The 12,828-nt window shown below is 43.9% G+C and overlaps 2 protein-coding genes across 2 annotated transcripts in view; one reads left to right on the top strand and one right to left on the bottom strand.

The window, feature by feature from the left end:
- The window catches only part of LOC130914399 (uncharacterized), a 286,666-nt gene that overhangs the window by 144,735 nt on the left and 129,103 nt on the right, over nucleotides 1-12,828 (bottom strand). The window lies entirely within an intron of this gene.
- vegfaa (vascular endothelial growth factor Aa) overlaps nucleotides 8,916-12,828 on the top strand; it is a 53,394-nt gene continuing 49,481 nt past the window's right edge. Inside the window, exon 1 of the mRNA XM_057833556.1 lies at nucleotides 8,916-9,584. Within this exon, the coding sequence (XP_057689539.1) occupies nucleotides 9,516-9,584 (69 nt within the window). The 5' untranslated portion in view covers nucleotides 8,916-9,515. The remainder of the gene's footprint in view (nucleotides 9,585-12,828) is intronic.

Genomic DNA, 12,828 nt, shown 5'->3' with positions numbered 1-12,828 from the left:
TCAGACTGCAGGACAGCTTGAACTTGTTTGGATGTTATACGCACAATCTTTTGTTGAAGTCTCTCGTCAATTTTTCTTTTCCGTCCACATCTAGGGAGGTTAGCCACAGTGCCATGGACTTTACACTTATTGATGACACTGTGCACGCTAAACATAGGAACATTCAGGTCTTTGGAAATTGACTTGTAGCCTTGAGATTGCCCATGGTTCCTCACAATTTTGCTTCTCAAGTCCTCAGACAGTTCTTTGGTCTTCTTTCTTTTTTCCATGCTCAATGTAGTACACACAAGGATACAGGACAGAAGTTGGGTCAACTTTAATCCATATCAGCTGGCTGCAAGTGTGATTTAGTTATTGCCACCACCTGTTATGTGCCACAGGTAAGTAACAGGTGCTGTTAATTACAGAAATTAGAGAAGCATCACATGATTTTTCAAAGGGCGACAATATTTTTTTCCGACCCATTTTTGGAGATTTGTGTAATAAAATGATAATGATTTTTTCCCCCATTCTTTTTTGTGTTTTTAATTGCAAGCAAATTAAATGAAGATATTACTACCAAAGCATTTGTAATTGTAATCTTTTTCTGGGAGAAATTGAGCGTTATCTGACAGAATTGCAGGGGTGCCAAAACTTTTGGCCTGCACTGTATGTACACACACACACGTATACTGTATTACGTTTTTGCATCAGGAGAAAATACTTTTACTTGTAAAGTAAATTTTACAGCAAGTACTTTTGTATTTTTACTTAAGTAATTGCATAGTTGTACTGTCAAGTTGTACGCTTTTGGCGTAATTTGTACAAGTGAGCACTGATTTTTAAATGTGTACACCGTACGTTCAAAATCTGTAGGTTTTTCGTGCATTACGTTTTTTTTTCTCCGTTCGGATTTTGTCACCGTTTCGGCAACGAGACAATGTGCGTTACTATGCCTTACTACGTTGGTTGAATGACTCGAAAAAGTCAGAGACAAGGAGGGAGAAGAGCGAGAGTGGGAAGGAAAGAAGGGAGTTGTGACCCCGTTGCAAACACCATCCATCCATCCATCCATCCATCCATCCATGCATCCATCCATCCATCCATCCATCCTCTTCCGCTTGCTCCGGGGTCGGGTCGCGGGGGCAGCAGCTTTAACAGGGAAGCCCAGACTTCCCTCTCCCCAGCCACTTCAACCAGCTCCTCCGGCGGGATCCCAAGGTGTTCCCAGGCCAGCCAAGAGACATAGTCTCTCTAGCGTGTCCTGGGTCGTCCCCGGGGCCTCCTGCCGGTGGGACATGCCCAGAACACCTCTCCAGGGAGGTGTCCAGGAGGCATCCAAACCATATGCCCGAGCCACCTCAACTGGCTCCTCTCAACGCGGAGGAGTAGCGGCTCAACGCCGAGTCCCTCCCGGATGAACGAGCTTCTTACCCTATCTCTAAGGGAGAGCCCGGACACCCTGCAAAGGAAATTCATCTCGGCCGCTTGTATCTGGGATCTTGTTCTTTCGGTCACAACCCACAGCTCGTGACCATAGGTGAGGGTAGGAATGTAGATCGACTGGTAAATCGAGAGCTTTGCGTTTCGGCTCAGCTCCTTCTTCACCACTACGGACCTGTGCAGCGTCCGCATTACTGCAGACACTGTACCGATCCGCCTGTCGATCTTTTGCTCCCTCCTACCCTCACTCGTGAACAAGACCCCAAGATACTTGAACTTCTCCACTTGGGGCAGGATCTCATCCCCGACCCGGAGAGGGCACTCCACCCTTTTCCGACTGAGGACCATGGTCTCGGATTTGGAGGTGCTGATCTTCATCCCAACCGCTTCGCACTCGGCCGCGAACCGTTCCAGTGAGAGTTGGAGGTCACGGCTTGATGAAGCCAACAGCACCACATCATCTGCAAAAAGCAGAGCTTCAATGCTGAGGTCACCAAATCTGACCCCTCAACGCTTCGGCTGCGCCTACAAATTCTGTCCATAAAAGTTATGAACAGAATCGGTGACAAAGGGCAGCCTTGGCGGAATCCAACCCTCACTGGGAACGAATTCGACTTACTGCCGGCAATGCGGACCAAACTCTGACACCGGTCGTACAAGGACCGAACAGCCCGTACCAAGGGGCTCGGTACCCCGTACTCCCGGAGCACCCCCCACAGAACTCCCCGAGGCACACGGTCGAACGCCTTCTCCAGATCCACAAAACACATGTAGACTGGTTGGGCGAACTCCCATGCACCCTCAAGGACCCTGCAGAGGGTGTAGAGCTGGTCCACTGTTCCACGGCCAGGACAAAAACCACATTGCTCCTCCTGAATCCGAGATTCGACTTCCTGACGGACCCTTCTCTCCAGCACCCCTGAATAGACTTTACTGGGGAGGCTGAGGAGTGTGATCCCTCTATAATTGTATTGTAGAATTAGATAATTTTAATTCTTAAAAAGAGGAACCACCGCCCCGGTCTGCCAATCCAGAGGCACTATCCCCGATGTCCACGCGATGTTGTAGAGGTGTGTCAGCCACGACAGCCCCACAACATCCAGAGCCTTTAGGAACTCCGGGCAGATCTCATCGACCCCCGGGGCCTTGCCACCGAGGAGCTGTCCAACCACCTCAGTGACTTCAACCCCAGAAATCGGACAGCCCACCTCGGAGTCCCCAGACTCTGCTTCCTCAAAGAATGGCATGTCGGTGGAATTGAGGAGGGCTTGAAATATTCTTCCACCGACTCACGACGTCCTGAGTCGAGGTCAGCAGTACCCCATCTTCACTATACACAGTGTTAATGGTGCACTGCTTTCCTCTCCTCGGATGCCGGATGGTGGACCAGAATTTCCTCGAAGCCGTCTGGAAGTCGTTTTCCATGGCCTCGCTGAACTCCTCCCATGTCCGAGTTTTTGCCTCAGCGACCGCCGTAGCTGCAGTCCGCTTGGCCAGTCGGTACCTGTCAGCTGCCTCCGGAGTCCCACAGGCCAAAAAGGCCCAATAGGCCTTCTTCTTCAGCTTGACGGCATCCCTTACCGCTGGTGTCCACCAGTGGGTTCGGGGATTGCCGCCACGACAGGCACCAACCACTTTACTGCCACAGCTCCGATCGGCCACCTCAACAATGGAGGTGAGGAACATGGCTCACTTGGACTCGATGTCCCCCACCTCCCCTGGAACAAGGGAGAAGTTCTGCCAGAGGTGGGTGTTGAAACTCTTTCTGACAGGGGATTCTGCCAGACGTTCCCAGCAGACCCTCACAATACGTTTGGTCCTGCCAGGTCTGGCCAGCATCTTCCCACGCCATCGGAGCCAACACACCACCAGGTGGTGATCAGTTGACAGCTCCGCCCCTCTCTTCACCCGAATGTCCAAAACATGCACCCGCAAGTCCGATGACACGATTACAAAATCAGTCATCGAACTGCGGCCTAGGGTGTCCTGGTGCCAATTGCACATAGGGACACCCTTATGTTTGAACACGGTGTTTGTTATGGACAGACCATGACGAGCACAAAAGTCCAGTAACAGAACACCACTCGGGTTCTGATCGGGGGGGGGGGGCCTTCCTCCCAATCATGCCCCTCCAGGTCTCACTGTCATTGCCCACGTGAGCGTTGAAGTCCCCCAGGAGAACGAGAGAGTCCCCAGAGGGGGCACTCTCCAGCACACCCTCCAAGGACTCCAAAAAGGGTGGGTACTCTGAGCTGCTGTTCGGTGCATAAGCACAAACAACAGTCAGAACCCATCCCCCCACCCGAAGGCGGACGGAAGCTACCTTCTCGTCTACCGGGGTGAACCCCAACGTACAGGCGCCAAGCCGGGGGGCAATAAGAATGCCCACACCTGCTCAGTGCCTCTCGCCGTGGGCAACTCCAGAGTGGAAGAGAGTACAACCCCTCTCGAGAGGATTGGTACCAGAACCCAAGCTGTGTGTGGAGGAGAGTCCGACTATATCTAGTCGGAACTTCTCTGCCTCACACACCAGCTCAGGCTCCTTCCCTGGCAGAGAGGTGACATTCCATGTCCCCAGAGTTTGCTTCTGCAGCTGGGGATCGGACCGCCAAGGCCCCCGCCTTTGGCTGCTGCCCAACTCACTACGCACCCGACCCCTTTGGCCCCTCCCACAGGCGGTGAGCCCATGAGAAGGGGAACCTACGTTGCCTTATCGGGCTGTGCCTGGCCGGGCCCCATGGGGACAGGCCCGGCCACCAGACGCTTGTCTTTGAGCCCCACCTCCAGGCCTGGCTCCAGAGGGGGGCCCCGGTAACCCGCGTCCATTCATTTATCTTTTTCATCATAAGGAGTCTTTTTGAGCCATGCTTCTTCTGGCCCGTCACCTAGGACCTGTTTGCAATGGGCGACCCTACCAGGGGCCCAAAGCCCCAGACAACATAACTCCTAGGATCATTGGGACACGCAAATCCCTCCACCACGATAAGGTGATGACTCACGGAGAGTCTAGGCTAGGTGACTCCAATATTTCCTGACTGTAGCCGACAGTCTACAATCTACGCCCACTTGATAATACATTAGATATCATATGTATATAGAACTAAATGCGAAATGACAGACTCGACGGCGTTAGTAAACAGCTGCCATTTTAAAGCAGTAGACTTCTCTCTTGTCTGTTGTAATGAACCTTCCTCGCGAACCTAAGTAACTTTTTATCTAAAATACTCCTAAATCGGCAAAATCTTGACTTGAATCTATCTTTAAATGATTAAACAGTTTTAAAACTTTCACATGTCAAAAGTTTTGATTCCCAACATTAAATGACTTCCAAACATAGCAAAGGTTACAATGTTTTTTTGTTTTGTTTTTGTTTGTTTTTTGAAAAAATGAAAAATCAAAAAATTTGAAAGGTAACACCGGTTACTTTGGCAAGTAACTAAGTAACTCAATTACCTGAACGTAAGAGTAATAACTCAATTTTTGGGAGAAGTAATTTGTAACTAATTAATTTCTTTTTTAAAGTAAGATTAACAACACTGGTCATAAAAATGCGGTCTGCAGAATGGAAAGTGACGAAAGCGAAGATTTTATTCTGCCAGTTTGTTGCCGAACACAATTTGCCTATTGCTGATCACTTCTCAGAATTAGCTAAAGAAATGTTCCCTGACTCAAAGATTGCATTGGTAAGTTAATTTTATCAACTGACTTATAATTGGACACACTAACGAACTACCTTCAAACAGTGACGTGCGGTCAGGGGAGGCTCTGCCTCACCTGTCATCATGACAAAAAAATAATTATAGCATCAAATTTATATGAATATTTGTCCACTGCTCTTAAGGTATGACTCATTTCAAACATTTTTTATAGTCAAAATCGCTGAATTTGCCTATTTCATGTTCAAATAAAGAAATGAAACGAGAGGTGCGGCAGCAACGAGTAAAGCCTCACCTCTGATTGCGCAATCCATAACAAACTGGGTTGATACATGGAATTGGAGCGTGCTGGTTGCCGTACATCTGCATGTCGCCGTTATGTTTCCAGATACGTTTATTTGACCTGATTTTCCACATTCTGGCTAATGTCTTTATCCCTTAAAGTTTAATGTTTGTTAGCGACATATTTAGTTTTGCTGATGGGACATAAAACCGCAGTGAAAAGGCACATGCTGCGGCAGATAGTACTCTGCCGCACTGCAAGGGGGCGTACGTGAAACTGGACTTTCCGTTAAATGTGGACGCGGTTAACACAACACCGGAGCTAGAAGGTTTGCTTCAAACTACGGGACAGAAGATAACTCGCGCTTTTCAAACGGACTGGTACACCCGAAAAGACTGGCTATGTGGCTGTCCATCGAAAAATCGCCTTTGCTGCTTTCCCTGCCTTTTCTTCTCAACTTGTGCCAATGTCTGGACTAACACGAGATATTGTGACATTAAAAAACTACGACGAAGCCTCAGCAAACATGAGAGCTCGACCACTCACATTCAAAGCCTGATTGCTTGAAAAACTTTTGGAAGCTCAAGGATCGATTTGGCTTTGACGAACAGCGGAAGCTCAACGGTAGCATCCTCAATGCTAAGGTAAAGAAAAGAGTTTGAAAGACCTCATTAATGCAACCTGCATCCTAGCTAAACAGGAGTTAACATTTTGTGGTAACGATGAGCGTGTAAGCTCTTCTAAACGTGGCATATATGTGGAACGATTACATGGTTTTGCTGAGAAAGATGAAAGGTTAGCTAGACTTTTGGACTAATCCACTGTGTTTTCTGGCTTGTCAAATAGAACACAGAACGATCTAATTGAAGCAATCCTCTCCATTGAGGCGGAGAGATTTTTTTTTAAAGTCAAGGAAAATAAGGAGGACTTTTACAAAAAGGGCGTAGGTTTGCATAGGGACGGTAGGGACATAACACTACCAACTTTTCAGGATGCTAAAATTGTCCCCACCAACTTTTAAGCAACCTTACCTTTTTTGCATGATATAATGTTCAGTTATATAGAGAATTTAGATCTTTCAATAGTTCCATATGTTGTAAGGATAGAATTGACCCTACCATTATTAAGTGAATTATTTTCATTATGTTTATGTTTGCTAATAAAAACCAGACATTTATTCAGGAAGTTTTCAAAATGTTTCTTTAGTATTTTTTGAAAAAAAAGATTTGAATCGAACAGTGTATCATCTGAACCAATGCATGTAAAAGTTATTATCAGAAGATAAGGATTTATTTTGCATTGATCATTTTGCCTATTAATTAATTAGGTTCATATACATGAGAAATGTGGCCCTTTGCCCCCTGCATCCAATCTGTTTGGTCTAATTAATGTCCCGTCCCCAGCGTTTAGAAGAGCTTACACGCTCATCGTTACCACAAAATGTTAACTCCTGTTTAGCTAGGATGCCGGTTGCATTAATGAGGTTTTTCAAACTCTTTTCTTTACCTTAGCATTGAGGATGCTACCGTTGAGCTTCCGCTGTTCGTCAAAGCCAAATCGATCCTTGAGCTTCCAAAAGTTTTTCAAGCAATCAGGCTTTGAATGTGAGTGGTCGAGCTCTCATGTTTGCTGAGGCTTCGTCGTAGTTTTTTAATGTCACAATATCTCGTGTTAGTCCAGACATTGGCACAAGTTGAGAAGAAAAGGCAGGGAAAGCAGCAAAGGCGATTTTTCGAAGGACAGCCACATAGCCAGTCTTTTCGGGTGTACCAGTCTGTTTGAAAAGCGCGAGTTATCTTCTGTCCCGTAGTTTGAAGCAAACCTTCTAGCTCCGGTGTTGTGTTAACCGCGTCCACATTTAACGGAAAGTCCAGTTTCACGTACGCCCCCTTGCAGTGCGGCAGAGTACTATCTGCCGCAGCATGTGCCTTTTCACTGCGGTTTTATGTCCCATCAGCAAAACTAAATATGTCGCTAACAAACATTAAACTTTAAGGGATAAAGACATTAGCCAGAATGTGGAAAATCAGGTCAAATAAACGTATCTGGAAACATTATAACGGCGACATGCAGATGTACGGCAACCAGCACGCTCCAATTCCATGTATCAACCCAGTTTGTTATGGATTGCGCAATCAGAGGTGAGGCTTTACTCGTTGCTGCCGCACCTCTAGTTTCATTTCTTTATTTGAACAGGAAATAGGCAAATTCAGCGATTTTGACTATAAAAAATGTTTGAAATGAGTCATACCTTAAGAGCAATGGACAAATATTCATATAAATTTGATGCTATAGTGAGGTTCATGGTTGGTGAGGCACTGACTCCTTTAGTGTCAGATTTCCAAATATATAAACCAAAAACGGTAGCTTATTCAATTGGCTACTGGTTATTTCATATCTCATCAGCATTCTTCACAAAACACGCACACACGGTACATATTATCGATACGTAAAAGTAAGAAAATAACATGCATTTGCCCCACACCCTCAATGTGTTGGTCATCGCAATTCTATAATTCATGCAACATAAATGAGAGTAAAGAGTGGTGTACAAAGCCACAGAATTCAATTCTGACCTTTAGTGAAATATTCAGTTGTTTTTAAAACTTTTAATTCTGATACTTTTATCAATTTATTACAGATTGCTAAACAAAAAGTGTGAAAAGAAAAACTAAGAATATTTTATTTAAGGCCAAAATTTAGTATTTAAATATTCTATTGTATTTTTCTTGGTCTATGCTCTTTTTTTTTATTTTAATTTTTATTTTTTTTTATAAGATTGAAATGAAAACTGTTTGTGCTCTTGCGCCTGTCCTTCACCACAAAAACCGGCATTACTTTGGAAGGGCATAGGTTTGGTATCAACATTCGTAGGGACGATATAACAGCATAACCTGCAATGCAGATTGATTTGAAGGCTTCAAATCAATCTGAATTGCGAGCTGCAGTGCAGCCATCAAAAGACTTGATTCCAAAAGTGCTGCATACAATTATAACAAAAGTCACTGTTAAATTTTAGTAATCATGATGTAGCTGAAGATATTGGTTGTTCTTTGATAGCACCAGGCTTATGTGACAATATCACCAATAAATTCCCATTATTTTAAAAATTGAGTTTTTTTGTTGTTGTTGTTGTTTCAAATTGCACGCTATATAAAACGTAAGATTAATCACCAAATTGTAAGGGCATAAATCACTCTTTGTAAGATTGCCAACGGCCTCGGGTTGACAGGTATGGAATTATTTGCACTTATATCTGTACTTATTAAGTAAAAAAAAAAAAGTGAGTACTTCATCAACCACTGCAAAACAATAACAACTAAAACGGGTTGAGTATTGACTTTTAAAATGAGAAAATCTCAGTTTAACCATTGAGAACCGTCTTCGAAGTATTTCCAAAAATTAGAGCCAATTAGAAGTGCAAATATTGCCCCTTTCACTGTGTCATCAATGACGATCAGGCAAGCGTTTGGAACAAGCCTCCTTTTTGCTATTGGCTGTTTCCCCTTGCTCCTCCTCCTTGGCGAGCCTGCTGCTCGGCGATGCTTCTGCGTTTTTACCAACAAGCATTGAAACCAGGCTGCAAGGAACGAGAGCAGCTAGAGCTGGACGAGCTGGTACAGCAGAGCTGAGCCGGTGACAAGCCGCCGTCTCTGTTGACTATAGTAACAACCGGGGAAAAGAAAAGAAGTCCAGAGCGGTGAATAAATAAGGAACGACGACTGGCGTGAAGAAAAAGGCGAATCGGATCACTTTGAACCGAGTAACACTGCCCTTATCCCGCCACACTACTACTTGAGGGGAGCGTAAGACAACCAGCGAGTAAAGTTGCTGAGCCAATCTGCTTCACTTGTTAACATTATTATTGAACGTATGTGGAGGCCCCATCTGTTCCCGTGTGGATTTCAAACCCCATCCCGGCGTCTTTGTCTTTGGATGAGCAATGCCTGTTGGACGGTAACACAGTGTTGCAGCACGAAAATATTGTGCCACATGAGCCGGGAAGATATGGATTCGCTTTCACTATAGCAAAGATTTGCAGCGGTTAAAAAAGTCCTTATTCATCTTTCCCTTTTTAATTTATTTCTTTAATAATATTGTATTGTCATTTCAACTGAGCCCTGGGATTTCTCGAATCTTGTGGAATTACAATCATGAACTTTGTTTTTAGTTTGATACAAATTCTCTTGGCAGCGGTGCTTCACCACCTACCCACTGTAAAGGTAAGTTGCTGTCCTTATAACTGATTGATAACTAAACTAACTCAATGGCAACTGTCAAAATGAGTTGGCACATGTGACGAAAAAGTTTGTATGTGTTTCCAAAAATGAGTCATTGTGAAACGTGATTACCTTCTGGACTTAATTTGTAAGCAAGCCTAGCTATAAAACGTGTCAGTTTTCGTTCAGCTCAAGCGAATTAATCGCTTAATTTATAATTTTTAATATAACTTTTTTGTTTGTTTGTTTTTAGTCATGTTGTAATGTAGAGCCAAAGTGTTGAACTGAACGTGTCGTACGCAGATCTTGTACTACTACTACTTCGTCATTGAAATGACTTGGAATAACCCTTATATTGAGTAAATCGGGGGGTGGAACCGGAGATCTGGATGAAAGCTCACGCAGGCAAAGCGAGAAATGAATATACAAAGGGAGGGGGCTATCCGCCTCCTCCCCCGTGTCAGGTGCCATAAAGGGCACTTAATTGAAATACATTAAACAGCTATAAAAAGACAGCACGACGCGTTTATTACCCCCTGCATGTCAAAACCGAGGAATCATCGTGTACAATTAAGATTAAAAACCTCAATTATTACCTGCTATAAACGACGGTACATTATTAGATCACGTCCTTTCAGTTATTCGAGCCAAGAGTTCAGTCCCGGTCTATTTTTCCTCGCAAGGTGATCCGGATTAAGTAGACATTGAGGCTCGATTTCTCGTGGACGGCTTCCCTGCAGGATGCCCACCTCCTTCACACCACATTTCCCACACAGGCTTTCTCACGCAATACTTTGGTAAATTGCAGCAGCCACATGAGGTAAACGGATGATGCAGCAGTCTGTCACGTCAACTTCTTTCACCATCAAAAAGGCAGGGAGTCATTGTGCACGTGAGAAAACGCAAATAGAATAAAGCCTAATAGAAACGCCTTTCCACCGTTGACAGCCTGCCATATTTCACGAGTAATTTTTGTTATAATACCAGGGGTAAACAATAAGAGAAATTCACTGGCCCCACTATCAAAACCGCTGGCCCAGGTCAACGTGTCAGTTATTGATCCCAATAATCACGAAAAACAACAATTTGCTTGAATAACATGAATAACTTTTATTTTTTGGAGGTCGATTTAATGAAAAAGTGCGGCAAAATGGTGCAAAAACATGAGTCTAGAGTAAAAATTCTTATTCCAATGGCGTACCACAAGCCAACGTCACTTTTTCCCATTAATATTCATGACGTTGGCCAGGGCCGGCCCAGCCTATACGCAGACTATGCAGCTGCTTAGGGCCCCTGACCACTAGGGGGCCCCCAATCTGGCAATTGTTTAATTTATATTCTATTTGTTTACTACAGTTTGCTTTATTTGACTTTTGTGAGTTTTGATACTTGATTACAAGCTTAAAAAAATAAAAGTTCTTCCTTAACTTATTTCTTTCCTCTTTTAGAAAAAGGTTTGGCGCTATCTACTGTAAGTACTGACAAATCATTTGGGGTGATAAGTTTGAAGTATGCAGTGCAATAAAATCTGATTAATATACAAAATATGGACGTATGGGTTGGATTGCATGTATGGGTTTCACAGTACACTGTGACAAAATGGTGGGCCAAAAATATGGGCCCCTTTGCGTTATTTTGCTTAGGGCCCCCAAATGGCTTGGGCCGGCCCTGACATTGGCAATTGTTGCTAGGCGGGTCAACCTCCCGTTTGTCCCTAATAGTAAATGAATGGAAATAGTGTACGAACGAGATTTTTACTGAGCTAAACCTACCAATTCTGTCCAAAAATGATGTCACTGGTAAAGATGTGGAAGAACATACAAATGTTCAATTCAAGAGATAGCTTGAGTGTCGAATACTTAAAAAGAGCCGACCGTATCCACAGTTAGCTTTTTTATCAACACCTTTTTCTTGTGTGCATTGCCTTACACCACTGATTTTGAGATTCGCCTGTTTCAACAATCTATCCTTTACCACCATATGCCCTGTCTTTCTTATATATCATGTCCTCTGGTTGTCTTTCGTCTCTGACCGTTCTTGGGGGCAATTTACATTGCTATTTTTGTGTAGCTATCGCAAATGCTACTCAGTGACAGCCAACGAACACTTTTAATTTTTTCCATTAATAGCAAATCTTAAATCTTTAATTTATTTTCACTCCCTTACTAAAGTTTTTTTTTTTTTTACAACAGAAAAGGTAACAGTGGCAGTCAGATACCTTTTTTTTTTTGACGTCGAAAATTTCTATGTCAACTATACTGATGATTTTGATGGAAAATAAACGTTTATTCAATGTCAGGCTGCTATCGGGGACGGCAAAACGCCACGCTAAAAAATAAGTAAAAATATCAAAATGGCTTACTTCTTCGTCCTCTGTAGGACCATGGGCTCCAACAAAATGTTTACTGCATATGAACTGTGAATGGCTTCACCTGGCTGGCGTTAAACTGGTCTTTTGGATGTCCGCGCAAGTTGATTTTTCCCTTGCGAGTTTTTGGTTAGGGTTGGGCATCGAGCATCGAAGGGACCCGGTTCTAACTCTCTGGTTCTCCCGGAACAGTTAGAATTTCAAAATTTTGATTCCATGTTTCGATGCCCTGACTGCCGAGCGGAAAACAATTGCTGCCGAAAACCACGAAGACGAAGCCACAAGAAGCGCGTGTTTGTGCATTGCAACTTGATTACAACCATGGACACAGTGAGGCGGTGCTCAAAGGTTTGGCTTAACTTTACAAAAAAAAAAAAAAAAACAGCTCAGTGCAACATTTGCAACACACCTATATCATGCAAAGGTGGCTACACGATCAATTATGCACGACTGGCTTCATGGAATATAGCCTACAGTAGGTGCCAAGTGCAAAGCTAGCTGAGTGCTACGTAGTTGACATGCTGCGCCGTCAGAACCGGGTAAGTAAAACAATACATTACGTCGGTCTTCTGCTGTCCCAGTGAGCCGACCCTGGATTAAGCAGTAGACGATGGATGGAATAGAACGAGAATAAATCTTACCATTACGGCGGGCTATGGTCGATGTATATAGAACTAGATGCGGAATGACAGACTCGTTGGCGTTCGTAAACAGACGCCATTTTCAAGCAGTATATGCCTCCGTTAAAATCAACAGTATTAAAAGGATTTTTGTTGTAGAATCTTTTGTGTTGCTTATTTAGAAAGATGCAGCAATATAAAGCATTCAATTACTTTTTTAATGAACTCGTAGCAGTGAAAACATAGCATCACATCACAT

Source organism: Corythoichthys intestinalis, chromosome 4 (assembly GCF_030265065.1).
Source record: "Corythoichthys intestinalis isolate RoL2023-P3 chromosome 4, ASM3026506v1, whole genome shotgun sequence".
Classification (NCBI taxonomy): domain Eukaryota; kingdom Metazoa; phylum Chordata; class Actinopteri; order Syngnathiformes; family Syngnathidae; genus Corythoichthys; species Corythoichthys intestinalis.
Note: the sequence above shows the minus strand (reverse complement) of the source record. Positions and strands in the feature narration are given on the sequence as shown.